The following is a 26,944-nucleotide window of genomic DNA, read 5'->3' as shown; positions in this document are numbered from 1 at the left end:
AAAGAATAAAGCTGAAGAAAAAGCACATGAGAAGAAGTTATTGGGTTTAGCAATTGAGAAACAAGGTGATAACATGGTTGCTTTATGCCCTAAGTGTTATACATCATTCAACGGTTCAATTGATGGAAGTGATTTTAAAAAGATTGCACAAAAAATGAAAGGTGTTAGTTTAAGACAAAATAAGCAATTAACACCTAAAAATTATTTGGATATAATAAATGATAAAGTGATATTTGATGGTCAGAATATTAATTTACAACTTAAAAACGGGTCAATGACTCGCTTAACAATTGGTAAGACTGCATTAACAGGAGCACACACTAAGGCTGTATGTTGTGAAAATGGATGTTGTATGCCATTTATTTAATGAAATGCCACAGAAGAGACAAAAGGAACCGTTAATAATGGTTTTGATACTATGATTCAAAGAGGTGGGCACCCTTAAAACATTTATTTTATTTTTATATAAATGGATAACGCAGATTTAGAAAATTTAATTGATGATTTAGTACTTAATCAAAAAATTCTTAGTTATTATGAATTAAAATCATATCTCCAAAAATATAATAATAATATAACGGGTGATGATATGGATTATTATTATTCGTATTATAAAAATGAAATTTTGAAATATCATGATAGAATAATTTCTAAAATTAAAGACAAAATTAAAAATAATGAATATTCAAAGGGAAAAACTAAATCACAACTGAAACAATTGAAAGATTTTAAAAATAAAGTATTAACAGAAGAAGATATTGATGAATTATATAAATTATATAATCCTGAGCCGCAAAAGCAAAAGAAGCAAAAACAAAAGGTGCAAAACGCCCAGGTCCTTCAGACCATAAATGATGCACAAGCTTTAATTTATGATTCATTAGTTAAACCATATTCAGCCCGACTTTTAAATGAAGATCAACTTTTGGAATTCATCCTTCAACATAAACTCGAAGCGGGAAAGTATATTAAACCTTTATATACAGCATATTTAAAACAAATGAATAGAATACATCCAGAATTAATGAAGGAAGGAAGGAATTCCAAAACTTCATCATCCAAAATCAAAGCAGATAAAATTAAACCACTTGCAACACCAAAACCTCTAACGACAGTACCTGCAACACCAAAACCGCCTCCTCCTTCAGTTAATCCTTCATCATTCACTTTATTATATCCATTTCAAACATTAAAGAAACAAAAAGATTTTAAAAAGGATTTCAAGATATTAAATAAACCAATTGACCCAAAAATTCAACCGTTAAAGGAAAAATTTAGTCGCCCTTCATTTGCACCATATCCATATTCATATGAAATCGATCATTTAGAATATTCAAAAGGAAACGTTACTTATTTATTTACCATTAACATTAACACCAGATATTTATATTGCATTCCAGTGAAAGGGAAAACAGAACAGGAAACAAGAAGAGCTATTCAATACTTACTAGATCATGAAAGAGTAGATAATATAAGGGGTGATGGTGATAAAGGATTTCAGGCAGCTATGGCTCATTATTTCCCACAAATTAATTTTTACTTTTCATCCTCTCCATATACGTTTCATAATAAAATAGTTGATGCGGTAATGAGAACTCTTAGAGATGCGTTAGGGGTTAACGGTCAGATATACTGGGATGGAAATCATGACTCCATCATACAGCAGTTAGTATATTATTACAATAATACATGGCATAGAACTATAAACATGAAACCAGTGGAAATGAAAAATGATATTTCAAAAGAATGGGAATATATTAGAAAGCAAATGGAAAGGTTGAATGATGTTAAACGTGAACAAATTAATTCGGGGCTCATGAATTTTAAACAAGGGGATAAAGTTTTGATTCATCTCGATTATGGAAAAACTGATAAATCAATGACAAAAAGAAGACGAAGATTTGACACAATAGCTGAATTTGTTAGATATATTAACGGCAATGCATTAGTTGAAGTTAACAATAAATTAATAGAAATTCCGATTTATTTTATTACTCCATTATATTTAAATAATATTTAATTTTTTTTATTTCGTAAGAAATGAGTGACAACGAAGCATCCAAGAGTCCAGACAATGAATATAAAAAGAAACTAAACAGAATTAAATCAAAAATATGCTATTACAAAAAGAAGCCACAATGCGGTGAGGTTGAAAACGATAAAGAGAGGAAAGAAATAATCGAAAAATTAGAAACTTACCGTTCAATCCTTAAACTGAGTGAAGCAAAAATAAAAGAATTTAATAGAATAAATAAATTGATTGGAAGAGATGAATTTAATAAAGATGAATTTTTAAACTCAATCCAAATTTAATTTTTATTCCTCTTCGACAACATCTCTCTTTCCATCATTACTGCATAACCACATTTTCTCAGTTTTAGTGGTTTGTTATTTTTAACATGTTCTTGCATCATTTTTATCATTTCCTCCCTTGTTATGATTCGTGGTAAATTTTGAGCTTGTGGAGTATTCATTTATGATAAAAATAAAAATTTAAATTATGCCGTTCTAAAGTTTGTGACAACATAACATTTTGACAACACAGTAGGGGAAGGCAGTTATGAATTATTTTTGAAGAACTGGGGGTGCTACCATGTTACCATGTGCTACCAGGTCAATTAACTTTTTTTAAAAAATGAGACAACATGACATTTTGACAACATCTACGAAAATTTGATGCAGTCCAAAAATAAAGTTAGTTTTAAAATTATTTTTATTTTTTATTCTTATATAAATGACAGCAACAAACAACAACAGCAACTTTATCGTTTCTGATGAAAAAGTTATTGATTCATTAGCTGAGGAATTAGTTGTGGCAGAAACTAAAACCCTCAACGAAAGAATTGGTGAAAACAAGATTGATTTACATAACTACCTCAAACACGATGGAGGAAGAGGAAGGAAAACTGGTATGGCTTTATTAGTAAATAAAATTTCAAATTTAACGATTATAGATGTTGATATCAATAAATCATACAATGATGAACTTAAAGAAACAGTTAGAAAAGACATTTTATCAAAACTTTTGGATAAAGATGTTATCGTTAAAACCGCTTCAGGAGGTCTTCACATTTATTGCAACACTAATTTCTTCTATGCAGTTTCGAACAGAATGATTAAATGTTATTCCTGCAATGATTATGATATTGACATAATGACTTCTATTGATGATTCAAAGCGTTCATTAGTAGTTATGGCTGATTCAAGAGTTCGCAAGAATGCAACAGAACCAATCAAAACATACTCATTCATTCGTGGAAGTTATGATTCAACATTAACCAGAACAGTGAATGATATATTAAATGATTTGAATATTAAGGTAAGAGTTGAACAGAAGAACGAAGAAATAAAGACTATCATGAATGAAAACAAAGATGTAAACATTGACGATAAACTAGCTCAAAGCATAGTTGATGGCATCTGTGATTTTGAAGTACATAATGACGGTGGAAATATGAATTTAGAAAAAGAAATAACATTATTCACACTGTTTCAAGCTATTAATTCGTTACCAGATCATTTAATTAATGAAGCATACGATAACGTTTATAACTTCTGCAGCTTAACAGAAAATGCTAAAAGTAATTTTGAAAAAGCACGTAGTAGATATGCACATTTAATGACTTCTCCATTTGTTTTGGTGAAGATTCTAAAACTTTATCAAAAGGAATATTATGATGAATATGTTTTACCTTTATTACGTAAGCCAAAAATAACATTTGATATCAAACTTGATGACTCGTTTTTGATAACAGATATTAGACGCAAGGCTGAAAATCATCAGTATAAAAACAGTTCTGAAGTAATTGAGGATTTATCACGTGTAATCCGTTTTGTAGATTGTGGAAACAAATATTTCATTCAGAAAGATTACAACATACACGACAAAATGAATCAAATATCATTCGTTCTTCAATCAAACATGAAAGAGTCACTCAAAATGATTAAATTATTTAAAGAAGAAGGTAAAACCATAACAGCATGGGATGTACTACTAAATCAATTATCCTCATTAACCGTTAAGGGTGTTTGCTTTAAATCTGATTCCCCAGATGTTTTCTCAACGTTTCAGGGTTATAAATACAACATTCTTGAAAAACCAGATTACTCAAAAATTGAAATGTTTATGAATTTCATTAAAGAAGCCATTTGTGATAATAACGATGAAGTGTATAAATACCTTATCGGTTGGATTGCATCAATGATTCAACATCCTGGAATCAAGAATGAAACAGCAATTATTTTGAAAGGACTTCAGGGAACAGGTAAAAACAGATTTACAGACATTATTTCTGAACTTCTCGCTGGTTATTCATGTAAAAACATTACTGAAATAAGTGAGCTAACGGGTAATTTCAATTCGGTTGTTGAAAATAAAATGTTTCTTGTACTTAATGAACTCAAGAATGTAGGTGAAGACAGACTCGCAAACTTCAACGCTTTGAAATCAATTATAACGGATAATGAGATTAGAATTAATGAAAAGAATCAACCCAGAAGAACAGCACAGAACGTTGCAAACTTCATTTTCGTAACTAATAACGTTTACCCTGTCAAAATTGAAGTTGGAGACAGAAGATACGTAGTTTTAAGAGTTAATGGTAAATTCAAGGGTCAATTTGATTATTTCAAGAATTTGATGGATTCATGCACAAAGGAATTTTATGATAACCTTTTAACATATTTTATGCAATATGACCTTTCATCATTTAATGTACGAATCATACCGATGACTGAAGCCAAACAAGATTTAATAGAATTATCAACAAATCCTTTAGATGTATGGATAAATACACATTATGATGAATTGTGTGCAGGTATGACATGTAAAAATGCTCTATTCTGCAAACCATCAGACATGAAAGACAAAAACTTTCAAATGAGCATTAAGGATAAATGTGATAGGAAACATAGAAGAATAGACGGTAAACAAACATGGTGTTATGTTTTGAAAGAAGAAATGAAAGGATTATATAAACAGGTTGAACCAAACGATAATGAGGATTCATTTACTGACGATGAAATACCTGTAAATGAGCCGCTAAGCGGCGAGACCTGAAGGTCTAGCTTTATAAAGTATGATTTGAATTTATTTTTGCATTAATCCTGTGTTGTTGTCAAAATGTCATGTTGTCACATTTTTTCAGAGAAGTTAAATGACCTGGTAGCACATGGTAACATGGTAGCACCCCCAGTTCTTCAAAAATAATTAATTATTGAATAACCCATGACTGTTGTCAAAATGTCATGTTGTCACATTTTTTCAGAGAAGTTAAATGACCTGGTAGCACATGGTAACATGGTAGCACATGGTGACATAGTGACACCTTCAGGTTATTCAATAATTAAATAATTTTTGAATGACCTGAAAACATGAACGTAACCATTAACGTAACCATTAACGTAACCATTAACATAACCATTAACATAACCATTAACGTAACCATTAACGTAACCATTAACGTAACCATTAACGTAACCATTTATTTCTGCAGTTCATCCATTACTTCATTACCTAATTAATTACAGACATAAAATATATTTAGTTCATTCATTGAACTCTATACCATGCGTAAACTGTCATAAATGGCGGCATGTAATCTTTACTTTGTCCCGTTGTTTGTGTATATCCTGAAACGCGATGTGTATGGTTTCCTTCTCCCTGAGTGTCACTCCAGTAACAATTTATGGCAAACTTAACGTTGTCTTTAACATCATATCCTTTACCTTTTGTCATTCCTGACCAATCCCAATATCTATGCTTATGCCAACCCGCTTGAGATGTACTTAAATCTATGTAGTGACTGTGTGCAGGTAAATTTTCACCTGTAATCGTTTTACTTCCCCCTGTTTCCTTTGAAGAGTTTGCACAATACAAAAACCTGTCGACTATTTGTTCCCATGCACCAACACCAAACATTGCTTGAGGACCTCTCACATCCATAGATGTATAAATAGAACCTACTGGGTTCATTAAATCAAACATATGAGATAATATAGGATTGTCTCTTTTGAACTTAAAATATAGTGTAACTATTTCGGGTTTCTTCTGGTTTGTGTCAGAATATTTTTTATAATATAATCTTATGTTTTCAGGGTATGTAAAATCTTGACTATAATATTTATTTTTGTCATCTATATAATAATATACTATTCTCGTTTTTTCTATTGCATTATATCTTTTATATCTATAATAATCTAAATATAATGTTTGCTTTTTTGGGTCTACACGTGCGTCAACACCATAGTCATAATAATATGGTGCTGGAGCTACGTTAGACAATGTCATATCCGTCATTTCATAAACTCTTAAATATTTCTTTTGTTCGTCTCCATATAAGTTTAAGTAACAGTTGTTGTCTAATGGAACTTTAACTTGTGTGTCATCATTCTTTTTATAACTTACATACATTTCATTGTTATTTTTCGGAATGAGTTTATACCATATACCATTTTTAAGGAATGTACCAATTGCCCTCTAAAATATTTATTTTCTTCATAGACGGAAAAGTCACCAGCAATAGTTTCAATATTTTTAGTTGTTCCTATCAAACTTTGGTATATTTCATTCACATATTCTTTATTTGCTTTCTTCTCTAACTCATCGTTAACATAAGTTTTATCTGCTTTAAGGTCTAAACATTCTGAAACCCATCCTGTATCAGCTTTAGTTTTTAAAATCTTCGATGTCCGTTCATGGTACCATTCAACCCTTTCGATAATTTCATTATCTTTTTCATTAACATATTCCTTATCTGCTTTCTTCATTAATGCACTAGCCACAAGTTCCTTATCTACCTTCTTCATTAACTCACTATCCACATATTCCTTATCTGCTTTCTTCATTAACTCACTATCCACATATTCCTTATCTGCTTTCTTCATTAATGCACTAGCCACAAGTCCCTTATCTGCCTTCTTCATTAACTCACTATCCACATATTCCTTATCTGCCTTCTTCATTATGTCATTTAGGAAACCTTCTATGAATTCCTCATTTAAATTAAATCTTCCAATCTTCAAAACTTTAGGAAATGCATTTAATGCGTAATATCTTTGTTCTTCTGGTGGAATTGATGTTATATCATCCGTTATTCCTTTAATTTTTGAATTCATAAATAAAATTTCTTTTATATTTGATATCACTGCACCACCCTTGCAAACGAATTCAAAATGGTCATTTTTCAATACTATCTCCAAATCTCCATATTTCAACCTTTGCGTTTGTTCTGCCGTCTTTGAATTATATGCATATGTGGCGTAAGTAATGGTCTGTGCCTTAAGTTGCTGTGGTTGCTGTTGTTTAATCATTTATTATGATTTAAAAATAAATATTTAATCTGTTATCTCATCAGCTATTTTTTCTATTTGAAATTGCCATAATATTTCATTCATAAATTCTAAATCACAATCAAATAGGTCAGTTATTCTAAATTTAATATTTGATAAATCTTTTGAATGAAGAATAAATGAATTCCCGGATAATTGAAACGGATATGATAAAGAAAATATGTTTAAGTTGATGGATAAAATGTTTTGTATTGATGGGTAAGAGTTAGGGTCTAATGTTTGATGTGAAAATCTCATTGGGGTATTAACTTTATCACATTTGATTAAAATGAAATTGGAACCAGTGTCAGAATACAAAACATCCCCAACATCTTTTTCAAAATTTAATATCCCCAACATTGAACGAAGATGAGGAGTACAAAATTTAATTTTCAGCGGGAATTTAATAAGGTTATTTATTTCATCAAGTTCAAAAAGTTTATCAGGTTTTGATTTAAAATTTTCTTCATACCAAACGATAAATGATTCATTTAAATAACTTAAAATTGTGTTAATATCCCATTTCGTTATCACATTATTTATATACATATCATACGTTTTTTCAAGGTCATCTTTAATAAATGATATATAATCTGAAGGGTCTAAAAGAATGGGATTAAATTTACCACTCACAGAAACGAGAGTAACATTATAAATTCCACTAACTGTTAAATTTAATTCACAACTATTATTCGAAATAATATTGATAATTGACATTTTTATTACGATTAAAAATATGGTAAAGCGTTATTTTCCAGTGATAAATAAAACTAGAATAAGATTACCTCAAGAATTCATAAATTCAACGAATAAGAAATTCATTCATGTTATAAATTTCAGTGTTTTCAGAAAATATGAGTCAATGTCATATTCATCATCGGGTTATATTTCACTTCATTCAAATTTAGTTCAATCAAACCCATATAATGACCATTTCATAAGATTTTCAGATGGTATTAAAAATGCAATTGATAGATTAAAATATGAACAGATTGACAATATCGAATTTTTGGAATTTTGGTTTAAATATCCTGATGGAAAAAAGATTGAAGTTAAAGATAAAGCTGATACTATAACAAAAACAATTACAATGACCGATCCAGATAGTGGGGAACAAAAAGAAATAAAACAAACGATAGAAACTGGTGAAAGGTCAATTATTATTGATTATGATTCAAAGGATTATTATTCAATAATGTTAATGCTTGAATATTAAATAGCCTTAACAAAGAATTTTTCAAGTGATATTTTATATTCATCAACTATTTTATTATAAATATCATTATATGTTAAATGAAGTTCAGTTGTTGTTCCGTTCTTTGATATCTTAATTGTGCTAATATCCTTTATAGGATTTATTTTTGCAACTGTTCCGCAGCATGAAACCTCATCATCTATGAAAAATTGAATCTTAACGTCTGAATCTTGAACATCACAAAGAATGGCGATAATGTGAATTAATGATTCATAAGGTAAAATAATTAAACCGGATTGATCAATTAAATTTATTATTGAATCATAATTATCAGTTATTATATCACGGTAAATTTTCATTAATTCAGAATTAATGTCTATTTTATATGGCGCATTGCGACTGGAATCGTATATTCCTGGGTTCTCGATGTTTGATGAAAGAGGTGGGGGTATGTTGGATATGTGGGGATTTCAACGGGTTCTTTACCGGGTTCAGATAAAATGATTGGGTCTCCATTCTCATGGTTTTCTTCATTCTCCTCATTCTTCGGTAAGTCACGAGTTAATAAATTTGGTTGAGTTGCTGACCTTGTTAATTCAGGGCTAACATTAACTTTAACATTTTGAATAATTCGTGATTTATCATCATTTACGTTATAACCAACCGTAATCTCTGCTTTTGCGTTAGTGTTCTTTTGACTTGTGAAACGTCTTCTCATTTATAATTGAATAAAAAAAAGAAAATATATATTTAAAGTTTTATTTAGTTGTTACGGTAATATCCCAAGGTTCATCATTGTTTGCTTATACTTTCTTTGTAACTGCACCAATAATGTTATTGATATTGCTTTGAGTTTCTTCCAGTCTATATTATCATTTACAATATCTTTAATCATTTCATTACATGCATTCTTAAAAACCACTGATTTTTCTAATTTACGTCTATCACTTTCTTTAATTAAATCAAAGTTATAACCTTGTTGAGAATAAAGTGGTTTCTTTATCAATTCCTTGAACGCTTCTGCAAGTGAAGATGAAGAAATTCTTGCCACTTGAATTGGTTTAAATTCTGCTTTCATTGCTTCTTTCTGTTCATTGAACACTGGATCGAATAAAGCAACTTTAAAGAATTTCTTAGCTGGAATTTCAGGTCTCAAATTTGCATATTGACCATCAAACTGATTAACATATTGTGGTAATCCATCCGGTCCTTCTTCAATAGCGTTTAATTCTTCATTGAAATATGAATATGGATTATGACGGTATGAATTAATTGGGCCATGTTCACCTTCTCCAATGTATTGTTTAACAGCTTTTCCATTTTCATCAAATTGCATAGGATAACATTCATTATATGCTTTACGTTTAGGATAATCAGATACAGTTAATTTGTAACCATTTATGACTTTAATATTACCTCGACCATCAGTAACGAAAACTTCATTTATACCATCAGGTTTTCCATTTGGACCTGTAATGTCTGCTTCATGTGCTTCCCAATTTGGACCTTGACGTTTGGCATATGCTTGAGCTTCTGGTAATGTTAAAACGTTTCTCATTTGTTTTACATCTTTTTGAAGACCAGCAACAATATGAACTAATTCTTTCATTCCGTCTGGAACTTTCATAGTTCTATTATACACACCCCCTTTTTGTTTGTCCCCTGTTTTAATGGAACCTGTAAAAGATTTGCTATTTCTGTCATGTTTAATTATAAATAAAAAATAAAAATTAATTATAAAAAGTTAATCAAATTTAACACATCCTTTATTTAAATCAACTATTATTTTTCCATGTTCACCTAATTGTTGATATTGTGTGTAAAGTTCATTAATGCTCATTGGTAAATTCACTTGATAAAGCATAACGTTCAACTGTTGACGACTAAAACCACTGAAAATGAAAAGTGTTGATAGATTTGATTTAATGTTTGTGCTTAATGCTTTGAAGTATTGAACAGCCATGAAGAATGAACACTGAATGTGTCGACATTGAGTTAATAACTGATTAAAATATGATTTCTCATTTGTTATTAGTTTTGATTTCACCGCATCATCTAGAAAAATGAGTGAATGCAAAAATTCTCTATCAAAATTTGAAATAGAAAGTGTTTCAAATAATTCATCCCGTTGTTTATCAATAATTTTATCCTCTAATCCTTGCTTCTTGATTGTATTATATAATTCTTTATACATTAAAAAGTTTTTTAAATAATCTTCTGCTTCTTCTTGTGATAAATAAATAATTGGAATTTTGATTAAATGCTTTAAAGATTCAAATGTATCATCTGAAGGTGAACCTGAACGGTTGATATAAATTAACACATGTGAATGGGGGGAAGTGTTAGCAATAATGATAATTTGTTTTAATATCGTTAATGTTTTACCTTTATTTTGTTTACCAATTGCTGCAGTGATTGAATTTAAGTAACATTCAGAATATGGAATTTTCATTAATTTTTCCTTAGATAGAGCATTTCTATTATCACTCAATGCTTCATTAATCATATCATCTACGTATGTATTATATACTCCCGCTAATTCTTCAGAATTTAAATCCATTTAATCAAAAATAAATTTATAATTTTATACATTTCTATTCATCAATATTTCATCATATGAACTTCTATACTGTGGTGGTGTACCTGTTGGATGATATTTCAAACCTTCATCCGGTGTCCATGTCCAATACGTAGTCCTAGTAAACCAAACCTGAGGAGGATTTGTCACCTTTGAACAGTAAGTGTCATTTACACCCTGAATGATTGGATAAGCTTTCACTTGTACTGTAACTTGTGAGTTGAAAGTTTCTAATCCATCAAAGAATATACCCGCTCCATCACGTTGAACTGGAATAGTGCATAAGAATGAAGTTTGGTCTTTCCATGTTCTAGCTAATGGCACCATTATCATCATTCAGTGGTCTAGTTAATGAGTCCTCGTATTCTTCCGTGCATTCATTCACTCCATCTAAATCAGAAGCTTGAAGCATACGTGTAAAGAATATGTCGCCCACTGTGGTCATCGCTTGATCGGGGAAGTTTCTGGAATCTATAGTGACCTGAAGACCTCGAAGCATTGGATTTTCTAAAACGTTCTTTGCATTGCATTCTTCGGAAATGCTAACACAACATCTGTAACATTATGAAGAGCGTATGAGAAATCTGAACTGATACCTTCAGGAGTGATGCAACCTCCATTTAGTGAACGAACGTCAATATGTTGAGCTGGAATCATGAATGGATCTTCCTTACTGAATAAACGTGGTATTGCTTTAACTGATTCTTCAATTAAACCGTATCCTGGTGTAATGCATTTATCCTCTAAAACTTCCATCTTTGTGCATGAAATAATAACGTCATCAACTGTTGCGTCAGCAGATGTAGCGGCTAAGCTTGTAATTAATTTGGCAGGAAGTCCGATTTGTTGGAATTTGCGATCATATTTATAAACATGATTCATAATCTTTTCATAATTTTCATCAGTTATCTTTTCATAAACGTAATTTTGTAAATCAGCAACTCTTAACGGGTCAACCTGACAAAATACTAAAGTATCCCTGAAAACATAATATTTAAGAATGATTTCACCAAATGATTTAGGATAATCATCGAACGCCTGAAATGCTAACAAATCATTTACCGGAATAATCATATCAAAAGTGATATCAACTTCTTCATTTGCTTTCTTGAAAACTTCTGAAGGGTCAATATATTTACCACATACTGAGTTATCATATTTTTGAACATTATTATATAACGAATGAACAAACTTTTTAACTTTCCTTTCTGATTTTGGTTTATATGTTGCAAATGCGAAAGATTCACGGGCGCAATCCATCTGAAGATAACCGGCATCACCTCTTTCGGTTTCTACTTCTAATTGTTTAAAGCTTTGATTTGATGATTTGTAACCAACGAATAAACGCATACATTTAAAAGCGGCATCACATGTGAAAGCTTTATTTGAAACTAGAGTTGCTTTAACTTTGCGTTTAATATATGTGTCACCTAATTGGTTCACATCATGAGCCGGATTTGTAATTCTTAAATGAGTTTGTTTATCATCAAAATATGGAGCATCAGAGTCATAGCATGAACTTTCAAGTTCTCTATAATATCTTCTTCCGTCATTCTTTGCAAATATTTCATTTATCTTTTCGAATGAATGAAACACATTTCCATTAATTGGTTTAGTGTTTGGCACCAAATAGTTAGTCGTCATTTATTATTAAATAAAAAATCAAAATTAAAATAAAATGAATTTTTAATTTTAATGAAATAATCAACTATGGCTGCAGGATTCTTTAAGAAACTGTGGGATAAAGTAAAAAGAGGAGCGCATAAAGTTTGGGAAACAATGAAGAAAGGAGCGAATTGGATATTTAAGAATAAAGAAGCAATTAGTGACGTTGCTGAATCAATAACACCAAAAGCTGCCCCAATAAGAGAAATTTTAAATAAAGGAGAAAAAGTTTATCAAAGACTACAACCAATACTAAGATAAAAATAATATTTATTTATTTTTCCACTATTTACCCCCTATTTTATTAAGTATTCCTTCAGCAATTCCACCAATTGCGTTACCTGCTTGTGCTCCCATCGCCGGATTACCTGCTTTAGTACCTAATACTCCACCTATGATAGTTCCTGCCGTTTTCGCTACTGGTGCCAAAAAGTTTGCAACAGGTTTAATAACCTTTTTATAAACCCAACCTGCAGCTTTCTTAATTCCATCCCATAATTTTTTAAAGAATCCTGCCGCCATTTCTGATTTAATATTAATTAAAAAATATATTTCATCACTTATATTCTAATTTTTATTTAATGATAAATGAAACCAATTTTAAAAATAAATGAAACAGAGGAGGAAGAAATAAATGAAAGTGAAAATGTTCAACAAAAAATAAACGTTGTTAAACCAATTACTGAAATAAAATTTTTTCATCTGTTGATGAATTTAATGACTATTATGCTAATAATAAAAAATTATTTGAAGAATTGACAACATGTAAATTGAATAAAATGTTTAAAGTTGATGGATTCAAAATTTCAAAAATAAAAGGAGTGGTTAGTTTGAAATCTATTCCTCAATCAAGAATCACCTCATTAATGAAAATTGATGATTTAACAAAAAGAATAGAAATTATTGAAGAGCGAATAAATCAAATTATTGATTTCATAAATCATGACTCGTTGAGCCCGGGTCCTTAAAGCCAAGGCACAAAGTGCCCAGGACTTAAAGTCCATCACTGAGTTCAAGGTTATATTCATCAAATATTTCATTATTAAATGCAACTTCTGCTAGTTTATTTATTTTTTCAATACGATCATTTGAAAGTCTATCGTTTATTTTTTCTGAAGTTTTTCATTTTCTAGTTCTGAAACTTTATTTGGATGATATTTAAACCCGTTAAATTCTTTTTCCTCAGTTTTGATCATTAATTTACAAAGAACTTTTGTGGTTGGAATTTGTTTAAACCATTTATCATTAATATTTGTTATATATTCAATATCTGGAATTAATTCCCAAATTTTTGCATTTTCAATTAATTTATTATCAAATGCAAAAGCAATAAGTTTAATATTAAACTTACCTTTATAATATAAACTTTCTACATAATCATCGAAATAAACATCTACTTGTTTAACATTTTCAAGAATTGGTGAAAGAGCATCCATTAATTGATTGACGGTTACGAATCTTGATCCACTCATTTTCATACAAATTAAAAAATAAATTATTCAAAAATGTAAGACATGAATTTTTAAAGTTTATTTTTTTATTTTTTTATTTTTTTTATTTCATTATGTATGGGTTTAGTGTAAATGTCTTACAATTTTGAAAATTTTTTAAATCTTGATTTATTCAAAAACGTAAGAATAAAAACCGTAAGAATCATACATTTTTTACTTCATATGTTAAAAAAAATGATACAAAATCACTCGATATTGTATGAATTCTTACGTTTACAAAAAAAGTCACAAAACCCTTCAACATATACTACTATGCGTTCTTGAAATAAACTATTTTGTTAAAGTCAATAAGTTTTCGTATTTTATGGCCGGCATTCAAAAATTGAGAAAATTCAGTAATTTAATATGTTTTAGAATTCATAATTTTGAATTCAAATATTTTAGATTATTTCATATGAATTATTCAATAAATTATCAAAGATAGATCATATTTAACAAAATTATATCTTAGTTATAATTACAACATCTTTTGCGCAAATCTAGTTTGAAACCAAGCACAAATTACTTTGATTAAAGCACTTAAGGTCAGTTATGGATTATAAAATAAAATTTTAAGGAGTATCATGCTAATTAACTTAATGAAATTCAATGAGATTTCTCAAATGTTTCCCGAGGTGAAACAATATCAAAAATATGATTTAAAGACCTTGTGAAGAATATTTATAAATAAACAATAACATAAAAATATTTTTAAAAAATAATATTCAAACATAAATAAAAAATACAATAATTACAATAATTGAGGAGGTAAGTGCCAATATATTGCTGCAGAGCTAAGAAGCCAAGCTCTGTCTGTTGAATCAGTTCTACTTTCTATTTCAGCAATAATTTCTGAATCGCCACTTTCGAGATTTTCGTAAACAGAAATTACATAAGTTTTCTGTCCAGGTTGAATTGTTGGAGGCATAATATAAACAGGAGGAAGATTGGTAAAGATATCATTAGTAGTAATAAGGATATCACCTTGTACTCTGCAATTAAATCCCTTCAAACCAATGATACTCATTTCTTCTATTGGATGTTGGTTGAAAGAAAGTTGAATTGGAGTTCCTCTTTGTGATGATAAAGCAGTAAGGAATTGTTTTGGTCTTGCAATGAGTTCTGCATCGATTTGTTGTGGTAAATCTTTTCCTGCGAGACACTGTGATACAAGATCATGTCTTCTGATCAATAACTTCCAGAATTGATCAAATGAATATGAGTTGTTATCCCAATTACTTGGAATAACATTTTCTGTGAATTCTTTCGTCAAATCTTTGTTTTCGATTTCGTTTAATATCATGTCAATCAACTCATTGAACAAACATGATTCTCTTGCCCAAAACGCTTTCATTGGTGTATCTGGTGATTCTCCATTTCCTGCAATCTTTAATGGCAAATTTCTAACAAATTCTTCTTTCTTTTTATCAATTTCTTCTTCTGATAACTGTTGAACATTTCCAATTTTGATGAATGGTTCTGAGAACAATTTGGAAAGTTTTATCGACAAAAGAAGATTTGCACATTTATCTGGTACAAACATTAATTCTTGTGATGTTATGTAAGGCAACAAACCAAGTTGGTTTTGATATTGTTGCAAAGGACCATCTCCTGGAGTTTGGTAAGGAGCTGGAGTTGAAATATCTTTGAGACAATTGAAGTTGTCTTCAAGACATGCTGACGGCATAATTGTTGTTAAAATCGCTCTAACAACTCTTCTGTCGCTTGGAGACAATGAATTTCCTCCGAAACAAGTGTCTTGGATTGCTGTTCTCATGTTGACCATGTTCAAAGGAACTGTGTCCATTCTATCAACATATCTTTGTGTAACTTCTCTAAACAATTCATAGAAGTTGTTTGGAGAAAGTTGAGGAGCTTTCTGGAATCCTAATGGAGGAACAAAAGATCTTGTCAACAAAGAAATATATGTTAATAAACCAGCATGGAATAATCTTCTTGTTGGTTTAACTTTCGTTGCATTTCGAAGATTCTGGATTTGTGATTGCAACAATTTAGTTGCAATAGATCTTGCTGATGGCATCTCTTCAGGAACCATCTTCTTGCAGAATGTTAACAATCTTTGACTCAAATGATCAATGCATTTGCAAATAATGATCAATCTGAAATTGGCGGCCAAATTCTTTCCTTCAACAAAATCAGGAATTGTATTTAACAATGTAGAAGTTTTGATTGAAGGTGTGACATAAGAAATGATAAGCCAATTTGCTCTTGTAACACTTGATTTAATAACTCTTCGTGCAACATCAATTGAGTCATCAGTAAGTGTCAAACACTCCAAAGAATCAACACGAGCTCTTTGTTGGGCGTAAGCAAAGATTTCTGGCATCGGATCATAATCTTTGCAGAGAATTAATGTTGCAGTATTTCCACTGTGTGCTAAAGCAACTTCTGGTTGGAATGGACTCAAATACTGAGTGACATCTCCATATTTTTCTTGGATAAACTGGTTGAGGAAACCATGGAATTCTGGCAATGAACAATCTTTCAACATCAAAACAGCAGGCATTGGTAATTTGAAGTCGATAGACCATTTCTTTGTTTTGATTGCTTGGTTGATGTTTGCGACAATTTCAACTAAATCATCCCATGGAAGATCTTCTTCGTGGAATGCGAAAATTGTTAGGAAGAAATACAAATCTTTGATTGTTACTCCTGGACTTATCCATTTGACAACAGCGTTGAGAAGTTCTGATTTGAGCTGATCATCTTGTTTAGTTCTTGTTATACATTCCTTGATGATCTGCTCGTATTCAGAGAACTTATATGTCAATATTGATGAAGATGTCGGCAAAAATCTTGCAAGACACATCCAAAGAGTTTGCAATCTTTGTATTTCTGATTGCAAAGGTCCAGTGATTTCATTGATCTTGTTTTGGACGGAATGTCCTTCTGGAGAACCACTGACTGATGCGAAATATAAGGCTTTGCATTCTAGAAGTGGTTTCAATGCTTCTGTATCGCTTAAATAAGCTCCTTCTGAATCTGTTGTTTTCGCAATTTTCGCGAAAATTTCCAACAAATTGAATTCTCTTTGCCCTGTCTGAACTTGGTGTTCTAACTCAGCAGCATTTGTTTCATCGTATTGCTGGAGAAGATCAGGGGATTTGCAGCCAACAATCGCTCTAATGATTCTATTCTTTACGACATCCATTGAAGAATTCTGGACATTTATTGGTGCGAAACAATCTGCGAATAAAGGATCTAATTCATATTCATCTTTTGCAGTTGCAAACAAAATCGGGAAGAATCCTTCAGCTGTTTTAATCTTCTCTCCTCCCATGATCTTTAATGTTGATTCTTGTCCTGGTTTGATTGATGTCAAAGGAGTTAATTTGCTGTTCATTTTATCAACATCACAAATTATTATTAGTTTTCCTTCTTTCGCTGCTTGTGCAAGAACTTGTTCGTACATTTCTGAATACAAAGAAACAACTAAAGCATCAGTAGATGTCAACAAAGCTTCATAGATTACTTTGTCACTATCAATGAGAAGAGGAGTTCTCTTCAAAGAGAACAAATGTTCTAAATCAATTAAAGCAGAATGAGACAACAATTCATGTTTAACTCGAACTTTGTTTTGAGAAACAATTCTATTGGAAACTTCCTTGAGAGGATTAGTAAATGATGTTGATATGTTGTGATTAGTTAAGATGTTTGTTATTTCAGCCAAAACTTCTTCTCTCTTTTCTATATCCAAACAACCACAATAAGACAAATAAATTGCAACTAAAATTACATCTCCTGTCATATCTTCTCCGCTTTGATTTCCAAGACGTTTCTGTTCATTTGTCCATGTTTCAACTAGAGGATCAACACCTTCCAATATATTCTTTGCGTTTTGGTTTCTCAAGTTCAATGTCGCCATTGTTTTTTCGAGTTTGTCCAAGTCTTGTCCAACAGCTTTTAATTCTTTTGCATCATCAACGAATTGTTCCTCGATGTCGTGAATTGATTCCAATTCTCTCTTCATGTCCGCATTGAAGTTATCGAAATCATTTTGCATGGCTTGCATCTCCATCTTCTTGTCCATAACAGCTTGGAGTTTTTCATGATATTTTGCAATCGCTTCGAAGAATCTTCTGATTGTAACCATTACAGGAGCTAAAGATTCCAATTTACTCATGGAGAAGCATTCCATTTGTAGGAGATTAGTAATCAACGCTAAATGTTCTCCTCTCACCTTGTTGTAGTCGATTCCATCGTGAATTAAAGTTCCGAAAATTTCACTTTTCATGAGTTTTATGCCACTTTTTTCGTAATTTCCTGGTTCACCGAGTAAAGTTGGGATGACTGTGAAACATTCTCTAATTGCATCAGGAGGATTATCAGATATAATAGAAATAGGCTTCAGATCTTCTATTGTTATCTTAGCTATTTCCGTGTATCTGCTTTCAACCATAGGAATCTGAGACTTCATTTCTTTTTCTGTGTCTTCAACAGTTACTTGCATTTCATGCAAAGCTTTGTTTCTAAACATATATTCTTCATTTAGTTTCAATCTTCTCATATCAATTGCGTCGTGTTTACTTGAATAAGCGTTCTTCAAGTTTTCACTTTTAGTTCTCATTTTTTCTAGTTTTGGAGTTGTTTCTTCAATTTGGTCTTGAATTGTTGTCAAATCATTTCTCAACCGAGTAATGAAAGTTATCGTTGTATTGACATTTTGGTTCTTCTGCATTGATCGACTCATTACTCCTGTTGCCGATGATCTGAACTCGTTCACGAAGTCATTGAACATAGTAATCGATGACATAGGAACTGTTTTCTCAAGATAATCAGAGATTTCGATGAAGATTGGTTTAAGTTGTTCGAGTTGATCTTCGTCGATGTAATTTCTGCAAATTTCGGATTTGCTTGGATAAAGCATTTCGATATCAACGAAACCAGGAATTTCTTTCTTAATATCATTGAGAACAACGATTCTTATCAATGTCCTCAACAAACTCTTGATCTTTTCAATGGTGTTATACCTAATTTCGTGGTTGATTTGGTCAACATGATTAATTCTTTTGAGTAAATCTCTCAATTCATCGTCATTGAACAAAACTAAGAAATTAAAGTTAACGAAAATGTTTCTGATCATTTCTAAGTTTTCTTTGGAATCATGGCTTTCACAACATCTTACACAAATGATCTGAATCTTGTTGTCAAAAACTGCGCCGTTAAATGCTGGCAAAATGTCACTTTTTGCAATTTTTGACTGAGTGAAATCGTATAACTGATAATTTCTGTAATTTATGATATTATTAATCAATGTCATTCTTCCTGAGTTTGAAATAGAAGACAAAGAAATATGTGCTCCAGGAATAGAGATGTAATAATCTAAATTACAGAAATTAAACATTGTTTCATCAGTTACAGAAGATCTCATCAACAAAATCAATTTGTTCTTAAAGAATTCAAGATCAATTTGTTCATAAGATGCAATGTAGTTACAATCAGGAGGTGTGAAGATGAATGTTGCTTGAGACATGAAAGGAGATTGGTTCTGTTTCTCAAAGAATTTGTTCATTAATTCATCATCTTTGAACAAATCTTCTTTGATTTCTTTCATTTTTTGTTTCCTTTCACTTATTGATCCTTCCAAAGAATTGTACATCGCATAATACAAAATGGAAAGCATAGTCATTTTATCATCTTCTGTTTCGAATTTTTTGGCTGGAGAATGAACAGACAAAATGAATAAATAACTCAAATATTTCTGAGACAAAACTTTTTGTGCAACAGGATTGAAATAGTCAAAGAAATCAGGACTAACGGTGTATGTGTTCAAGAGCTTCCTGTACATGATACTAAGTGTGTTTTCTGTGAATTTCTTCATCTTGATTGGAACGAAAAGTGAAGAAAATCTCACTGGCAAATCTTTGATTTCGTGGCAAGAAATTGCGAAAATGAAGTTTTTTACAGCAATGTCTTGTGCATATTTAGCATCGTATTTAGATCCGAAACAAACTGATCTGCGAGTGATCATTTCTCTCAATAATTCAATTAATTCAAGATTTTCTGATGAAAAACCGTCGAAAACGATCAAAAACTTCTTTTCAACACCAGTTCTTATTAACGTTCTTGACATAATAAGTGTTTCTTGCTGTATTAGTCTCAATACTTCTGATGATCTTGAGAAAGGTGACAATTTAATTCTCAAATGAATTATATCAGGATATTTCGTCAAAATGTATTTAAGAATATGGTTTCTTCCTGAGTTTCTATCTCCATACATCATGAAATGTCTGTTGTACTTAAGGCAGTAATTTATCATGTTGCTTGATGGCAAAATCTGTGGCAAAACAATTGAAATTTCACTTGGCAAAATTGGTACTTTTTCGTCAGAAGTTTTTGTGAAAATTGGCTTCAACTGAAGATCAGAAGAATCGATTGGAGTAATGTTATCCTTTGTTATTTGTGTTGATAACAATGATGGTGTTGGGAATGTCTCGATGAAAGCTTCAGGAAGTGCCCAAATATCCCAGTTTTGTGACAAAGTTATGTTGAATTGCTCCAAAATTAATTTGTGCAATTCTTCTAAACTGTCATCTTCAACACAAGAAGAAAGTAATCTATAGAAAGCATATCCAAGAACATTGCTTATCTTTAATTCATCAGTGCTGTCAATGCCAAACATCTTTATAGATGCCAAACAATACCTGACAACATCTGAACAAATTCTGTCAATTGCTTCTGTCAAATTCATTTGAGAATTCATCATTTGAACTTTCTTATAAATTATCGGAGATGTTTGAACGAAACAATTCTTAAGAACTTTGACGATTTCTGCATTGATTTGTGGGAAATCTAATACGGCGTTATCAAATGGAAGTGTTGGCATAACTAATGCGTTAAATCTGTAATTTGACAACCTTCCAGATTCGAATTGCAAATTATCCATATTAATAATTGCAACTTTTGATAACAATTCTGGTGTGAAATTGGCCAAAGAATCTGTTTCAACGAAAACATGTAAAGTATTGTTTGTGAAATTCCTTTCCATCAAATTAGTTCTGATTGATGATTTATCACAAACTAATTGATACAAGAACTTTGCAAATTTCGGAGTAACAGCGCCATCAAATCTTAATATTCTATGTTTTGTTTTTTCTAATGTTCCAAGTTGATTAATTGCGTTTTGTAACAAACCATAGAATGTTTCGTATTCTGTTACTCCTGTTTCTGGATCAACTTTTTCAACTGTTTTTCCAAAAACTGTTGACCAAGAATGAGAATAATGGAACAAATCAATGACTTTCAACTGCAATATTCCTTTGTAGTTATTAACAATGTTTGCTGTCAAAGTGAACTGATTGTAAACCTCTTCCAACAACTTGATCATCATTGATTTTCCACTGTTTGGAGGTCCGCAAATGACAATGCAATTAAAGTTCATCATTTGTTGGACTAATGTATATGTTCTTTCAACTAAATAATTAATTGGAAGAATGAGATTATTGTTTTGAACATAATCTGTGATAGTTTTAGAGATGGAATCCCATAAATTATTCATTGGGAAGTCAAATCTTCCATAGATATTGACTTTGAAAACAGTTTCGTTATCGAACATTGGGAAGAACTTATACATTGTTTCGATCAACAAATCCTGGTCAGACAAGTTCAATGTTGGGCAGAAATAGTTGTGGACTGCTCTGCAAATGCAATATTGCTCAGTCAATGTTGGATTGTCATAGTAATTTGTGAAATAAACTTTGACAGAATGCATCATTATTCTCAAGTAATTTACAGCGGAATTAATGATTTTGTTCGCATGTAACAAAGGAGTTTCATTGAAATTAAAGATAGAACAAATTGATTGTATCAATGATTCCAATTGTGCTGCACTTTGATGAGCAGATTTGAATCCTAACGTGATGAACAAAGTTTCCATGTATTTCTTGACTACAGGCATTGAAAGACAAACAGGTCTTGACAACAATCTCACATGTTGCATGAAAGAATCGTTGTTTTTGTCATCTGTTGTTGCGCTGTAGAAGAAATATGTGTCATTGTGAATTTGGTAGTTGACATCACCAACTGTATATTTGTTGTTCTTCGTCTGTAAAGAAAGCATCACAGCGTTAACTTGATCAAAAGTGAAACTCAATTCATCAGATGTCAATAAATTCATCTGTGAAAAGTGGAGCCAACTTCCTGTCAAAATTGTTCCTAAAACAGCTCTTCTTATGAAAACTCTTGGCATCTTTGTATATGCTGGGAAATGATAAATGAACTGACCAAACATAGCAGCAAATCTATGAATCAATTCTGACTTTCCTGAAGCATTTTGTCCGTATAAAACAGGAACTAAATTTTGTGACATCGATGTCAAAATGTTTTGTAAAGCTGTTTCAATTGCAGGAGTCATAATCATTGACGGACAACATCCCCAGAACTCTGCTGCATGTGACCATGAATGATCCTTATAGTTAATCAAGACATTCATCGTTGGTGCATCGTATCTATAAACGATACAATTTTCGAAGTCAATTTTCCAATTTCTGACACTTGCTCTGTCAGAATAAAGATTTGCTTTATCGTAATGACTCAAAAGTATTGATAATATGATTGATATCTTCTGAGCATCATTGGGTGATAAAGGATTGGCCAATGTAGAAATTAATTCTTGAACTTTCTTTTTAATCTTTGAAGCGTAATGTTGAAATCCTTTTGGATTTGTTTCCAAGTTATTGAAACAATCTTCAATATCTCTTGTGAAAGAAATGTTCAAAGTAATCATTCCTATATATGTTGAAGCAGTCATCATCCAATCATTCAATGAACTTGATGCGTATCTTGATAAACTCAATGTTATTGCATCTCTTACTGATTTCTTCATCGAATTTATCAATTCAGGAACCCATTCTTCAATAGCACCGCTGCAAACAACTGTTTCTGTGAGGTTTAATATATCTCCATCTTCTCCTGCAATGCCGAAGATCTTTGTACCTGGGAAATTGCATTCATCTTGTACCATTGCTGAGTCAGAATCATTTGCATTCAATGCTTGAGAATCTAATCTTGTTATGTGCATCATAATTTTAGATAATTCGCTTGTGAATATTGAGAAATCTGTTGTTGTTAGTAATCTCAATAATTCATAGTTCGACAACAAATAGAATCTTGGAACTAATTCGCGTTTCATGTCCAAATATGATGTCAAAGATGACAAAATAATTTCAATGGAAGTATTGAAATCTTTGAAATCTTCGTAAATTGTTGGATAAGAACAAACTTCAATGATTCTTGTATCTTGTAATGTATTGACACATATATTATGCCATTTTTTCTCAATGATTTGGTATCTTGTATGTTGGTTTGGAAGCACTTTTTTCACTAAATTTTGTTGGAAAAGTGGACCAATGAAACTCCAATTCGACTGGAAAATTTTCCATTCTGTAATAACTCTTAGAATTGTATCCATCATGTTTGCCAATTCCATGACATTCGCTTTGATTCCGGATACGAATCTATCATTCAACATTCCGTTCAATGTGATTGCGGAGTCATTAATTTCTTGTATCAAGTTATCTGTGTTCGCCAAATTAACTTTCTTCGGATCATTCGTTGGATTATCAACTAAAGGTATAGTAATATCTTTCCAATGTGCTTTAATGGCTTGGAAAGCGTTTTCTATACGATTCTCGCCAATTGACTGTGTTGTTATTTCATCAATACGTTTAGTATTATTCAAAATACCAAATTTAATTAATTGTGCAATTGTTATGTTCTCATTATATTGATCTTTCTGTCCGACATCTTGGAACAACTGTACCCAGTGTCTTGTGTTCATTCTCGCTTGAGAAAGTTTAGTTAAATCATCAACAGTTGGTGAAATCGTTGAATAATTTCCATTGAGTTCACTAATGATAGGAATTGTTTTTTCATAAATTTTCTTTAGTTGTTCGACCAAACCTTTGAAATCCGAAACATCTGTCTTGAATGAATCCATTGTGATATGATTAAAAGCAACTTCATTGACCTGTTGATTGATGATCTCCCACTTCTTCACAGTGTTATAAAGAGCTTCTGAGAATTTGATGTTTTTCTCTAAATCTGACAAATCCGAAAAATCTGAAAATTTTTTATCCAAAATTTTCTGGAATCTGTTGCAAGAAACAATTTGAGGAATTAATTTATCAGAAACCTTCTTCAGCTTAATTGTTTGCTCTAAGAACTCCTCAAGATTTATAGAGTTAACAGTAATAGGAATATTCATAGACTTCGAGTACAAATCTTCCAAAGATTTGTAATGTTTTTCTGCAAGACTTTGAACAACATAAGTGAATTTGTTGTATTGGTCTTGTTGGATTTTCAAAGAGCTTTCTCTTTGTTCCAAGAATTGTTTGAAGATTCTTGGCAATGGATTGGCAACTGTCTGGAAATCAGATTCTTGCAATAACACATTAACTCTTTCAACAAATTTGATTTCTTCGTTTATTTGCGGCATCAATTTCTCTGTTTTTTGTAAAAGTTCACAAAAATCTGTGTAAATTTCAACAGATGTAGTTTCAACTTTGAGTTTTAACATGTAATCTTTCAAAGCTCTATTAACTAAAGCTATCTTTAATTCCATGAGTTTTCTAAGCATTTCTTCCAATGATTTTAATGATGTGCTTGGAATTGGTGACAAAACATGTCTCAATTCTTTACTATCAATATAAACAGCTCCTTTTACAACACCTGCTCTGATTTCTCTTACTCTTATTTCTTCTTCTTTCAATCTCATTATCATATCTCTAACCTTTGTGAAATCAATATAAGGTTCATTCTCCGGATGTAATAAGAACTGATCAACAGGTTCATTAGCTGGTCTCTTGTCAATTTGTAATGGTCCATCGTATCTTGATTTGTCAAGTTTTACAATGAAATTTCTGACATCCCATGTTTTTCCGAGTTTGTAAAGTGGATAAAACTCTTTAAATATCTGTGCATATGTTTCTGCTTGGCTGTATGAGTCCAAGAGAACTTTCTTGATCTTATCCATTACGTTTCCAATTAAGTTCGATGACCTTGCGAACAAAGGAAAATCTGGAGCTCCATCGAGTAATTTTTTGACATCTAAATCACCACTCAATAAAATGTGTCTTAAATCAGGATGTCTTAATAATCTTGGCAAGTTCTCAAGAGTTGACAAAGCTTTGTTCATTGTATTAAATACAAGAGTCATCAGTTCATCGATTGATGGATTAAATGATACTTTTCCTTCATCATTAAAATAAACTTCTGCAACAAAAATTGATGATTGTTCTTGACAAATAATATTTTGTGCATTAGTAAATGATTTGTAGCAACCATTTCTTAGTGCTTCAAGCATCATGTAGTCGACCATTCTTAAGAAATTTGAGAGTGATTTGATTTCTAAATCCATTTGTTCTGTTCTTCTGATTCTTTCTGATTCTTTTTTGCGTTCTAATATGACTAATGTTCCGATATTTGGATTTTTACGACGAATTTCTGCAAACTCTTGGTCAGTAACTTTAAGAAGCTCTTTATCCGAAAGCATTCCAAAGATTCCATTGACAATTGTTGCTGTATCTTGTATGAATTGGGTATATTCTTCAACTAACGATACAATATTCTCACTTGATATGCGATCGAATGCATCAAGTTTGTATTTCTTAGAATAGGCAAATTGAAGTAAGTATTTCTCGATAATTTGATCAGATTCTTCAACTAAAGAGGCCAAAGCTACGTAGCCACTTGCAAATGATAGGTTGTAGAATAACGGGAATTTGATGATTTTCTTCTTTGTTTCGTTGTAGTGCTGTTGAGTGATGAAATTTTTCCAAACTTTAAAAGGTTTCCAGAAGAGATATAGTTTGAAGGTATGTAGTTTTCGTATAGATTTGTATATTGATTCTTCCCGAGCCCAATGATCAAGAGTTGAAATTTCTGTTGTTCCATCTGGATAAAAATGGGTGACGCCACTTGCAGACATAGAAAAGTAATTCTTTCCAACATCTTTATATGTAGTTTTTACAAGTTCATATGGTGAAAAATCTGGACATTTTGGATCTTTTGCCCACTTCAAATAGATAAAGAGGTGACCACGACCATCTTTTCGCTTACTGAAATAGGCTATAGGATCTTCATCAAAATCAAGCGATGATTCTTCTATTTTTTCTTGTTTATTATTGTATTCGATTAAACTTTGAGATGGTTCTGGTAAATCTGATAAAGGTTTCTTAGTTAACATTGATGTTACACCATGTGTAAGTGGTATATTTTTAGATTGAGCGCGCATTTGACCAGTTCGAACTGGATGAATTGGAGATCTTTGCTTTTTTGATATTGCAAGTAATCGTGGATTTGTTGCCTTCATTATTTGATCTGAAAGACCTGCGCCTGGATGAACAACATTGAAAGGTGAAGTTTCGGTTTCAATTGTTGCAGAATCAAAGAGAGATTCTTCTTCTTTTTGCAAACCAGGTGCATTCAGATTTTGTTTCTTGATCTTTGTTGGTGGGATTTTTAATTCATTTCTCTCATCCTCACCTAACATCAAGGATTTTCAAATGTTCGTTATTTCTAAAATTTTAGTTGAGAGAAAGATTCATTTTCGACATTTCATTTAATCAACTAATTTCATTGCACATGTAAATGCAAAAACATCTGATAAACAGCTTGAAAAACATGTAATTTTGCAGTTATTTGATATTTCAATTGATTAAAACTTGA

At 31.2% G+C, this 26,944-nt stretch overlaps 8 protein-coding genes and 1 pseudogene across 9 annotated transcripts, besides 1 other annotated feature; 4 read left to right on the top strand and 5 right to left on the bottom strand.

The window, feature by feature from the left end:
• Positions 1–11,681: part of a mobile genetic element that runs on past the window's edge.
• Positions 1,025–2,020, top strand: TVAGG3_0105200 (integrase core domain containing protein family; the record flags this gene model as incomplete). Its single annotated transcript, XM_051222922.1, has 1 exon — positions 1,025–2,020. The coding sequence occupies one exon, from the start codon at positions 1,025–1,027 to the stop codon at positions 2,018–2,020; it is 996 nt and encodes a 331-aa protein (XP_051107908.1).
• On the top strand, positions 2,041–2,313 carry TVAGG3_0105190 (uncharacterized protein; the record flags this gene model as incomplete). Its single annotated transcript, XM_051222921.1, has 1 exon — positions 2,041–2,313. The coding sequence occupies one exon, from the start codon at positions 2,041–2,043 to the stop codon at positions 2,311–2,313; it is 273 nt and encodes a 90-aa protein (XP_051107907.1).
• TVAGG3_0105180 (uncharacterized protein) lies at positions 2,735–5,059 on the top strand (the record flags this gene model as incomplete). The annotated part of the gene is made up of 1 exon (XM_051222920.1): positions 2,735–5,059. The coding sequence occupies one exon, from the start codon at positions 2,735–2,737 to the stop codon at positions 5,057–5,059; it is 2,325 nt and encodes a 774-aa protein (XP_051107906.1).
• On the bottom strand, positions 5,552–7,311 carry TVAGG3_0105170 (annotated as a pseudogene). Its single transcript has one exon. A coding segment is annotated over exon 1 (1,760 nt).
• Positions 9,541–10,151, bottom strand: TVAGG3_0105160 (uncharacterized protein; the record flags this gene model as incomplete). Its single annotated transcript, XM_051222919.1, has 1 exon — positions 9,541–10,151. A coding segment is annotated over one exon (611 nt), but the record flags the coding sequence as incomplete, so codon positions are not given.
• Positions 10,700–11,084, bottom strand: TVAGG3_0105150 (uncharacterized protein; the record flags this gene model as incomplete). The annotated part of the gene is made up of 1 exon (XM_001313773.2): positions 10,700–11,084. A coding segment is annotated over one exon (385 nt), but the record flags the coding sequence as incomplete, so codon positions are not given.
• Positions 11,682–12,812: 1,131 nt separating the features above from the next.
• TVAGG3_0105130 (uncharacterized protein) lies at positions 12,813–13,028 on the top strand (the record flags this gene model as incomplete). The annotated part of the gene is made up of 1 exon (XM_001313772.1): positions 12,813–13,028. The coding sequence occupies one exon, from the start codon at positions 12,813–12,815 to the stop codon at positions 13,026–13,028; it is 216 nt and encodes a 71-aa protein (XP_001313773.1).
• Positions 13,029–13,052: 24 nt separating this feature from the next.
• On the bottom strand, positions 13,053–13,289 carry TVAGG3_0105120 (N-acetylmuramoyl-l-alanine amidase family; the record flags this gene model as incomplete). The annotated part of the gene is made up of 1 exon (XM_001313771.1): positions 13,053–13,289. One exon carries the CDS (start codon positions 13,287–13,289, stop codon positions 13,053–13,055), a length of 237 nt encoding a protein of 78 aa, XP_001313772.1.
• Positions 13,290–15,008: 1,719 nt separating this feature from the next.
• On the bottom strand, positions 15,009–26,768 carry TVAGG3_0105110 (dynein heavy chain family protein family; the record flags this gene model as incomplete). Its single annotated transcript, XM_001313769.1, has 1 exon — positions 15,009–26,768. One exon carries the CDS (start codon positions 26,766–26,768, stop codon positions 15,009–15,011), a length of 11,760 nt encoding a protein of 3,919 aa, XP_001313770.1.
• Positions 26,769–26,944: the final 176 nt, after the last annotated feature.

This window comes from Trichomonas vaginalis, chromosome IV (assembly GCF_026262505.1).
Source record: "Trichomonas vaginalis G3 chromosome IV, whole genome shotgun sequence".
Classification (NCBI taxonomy): domain Eukaryota; phylum Parabasalia; order Trichomonadida; family Trichomonadidae; genus Trichomonas; species Trichomonas vaginalis.
This window is presented reverse-complemented; position numbering and strand designations above follow the sequence as displayed.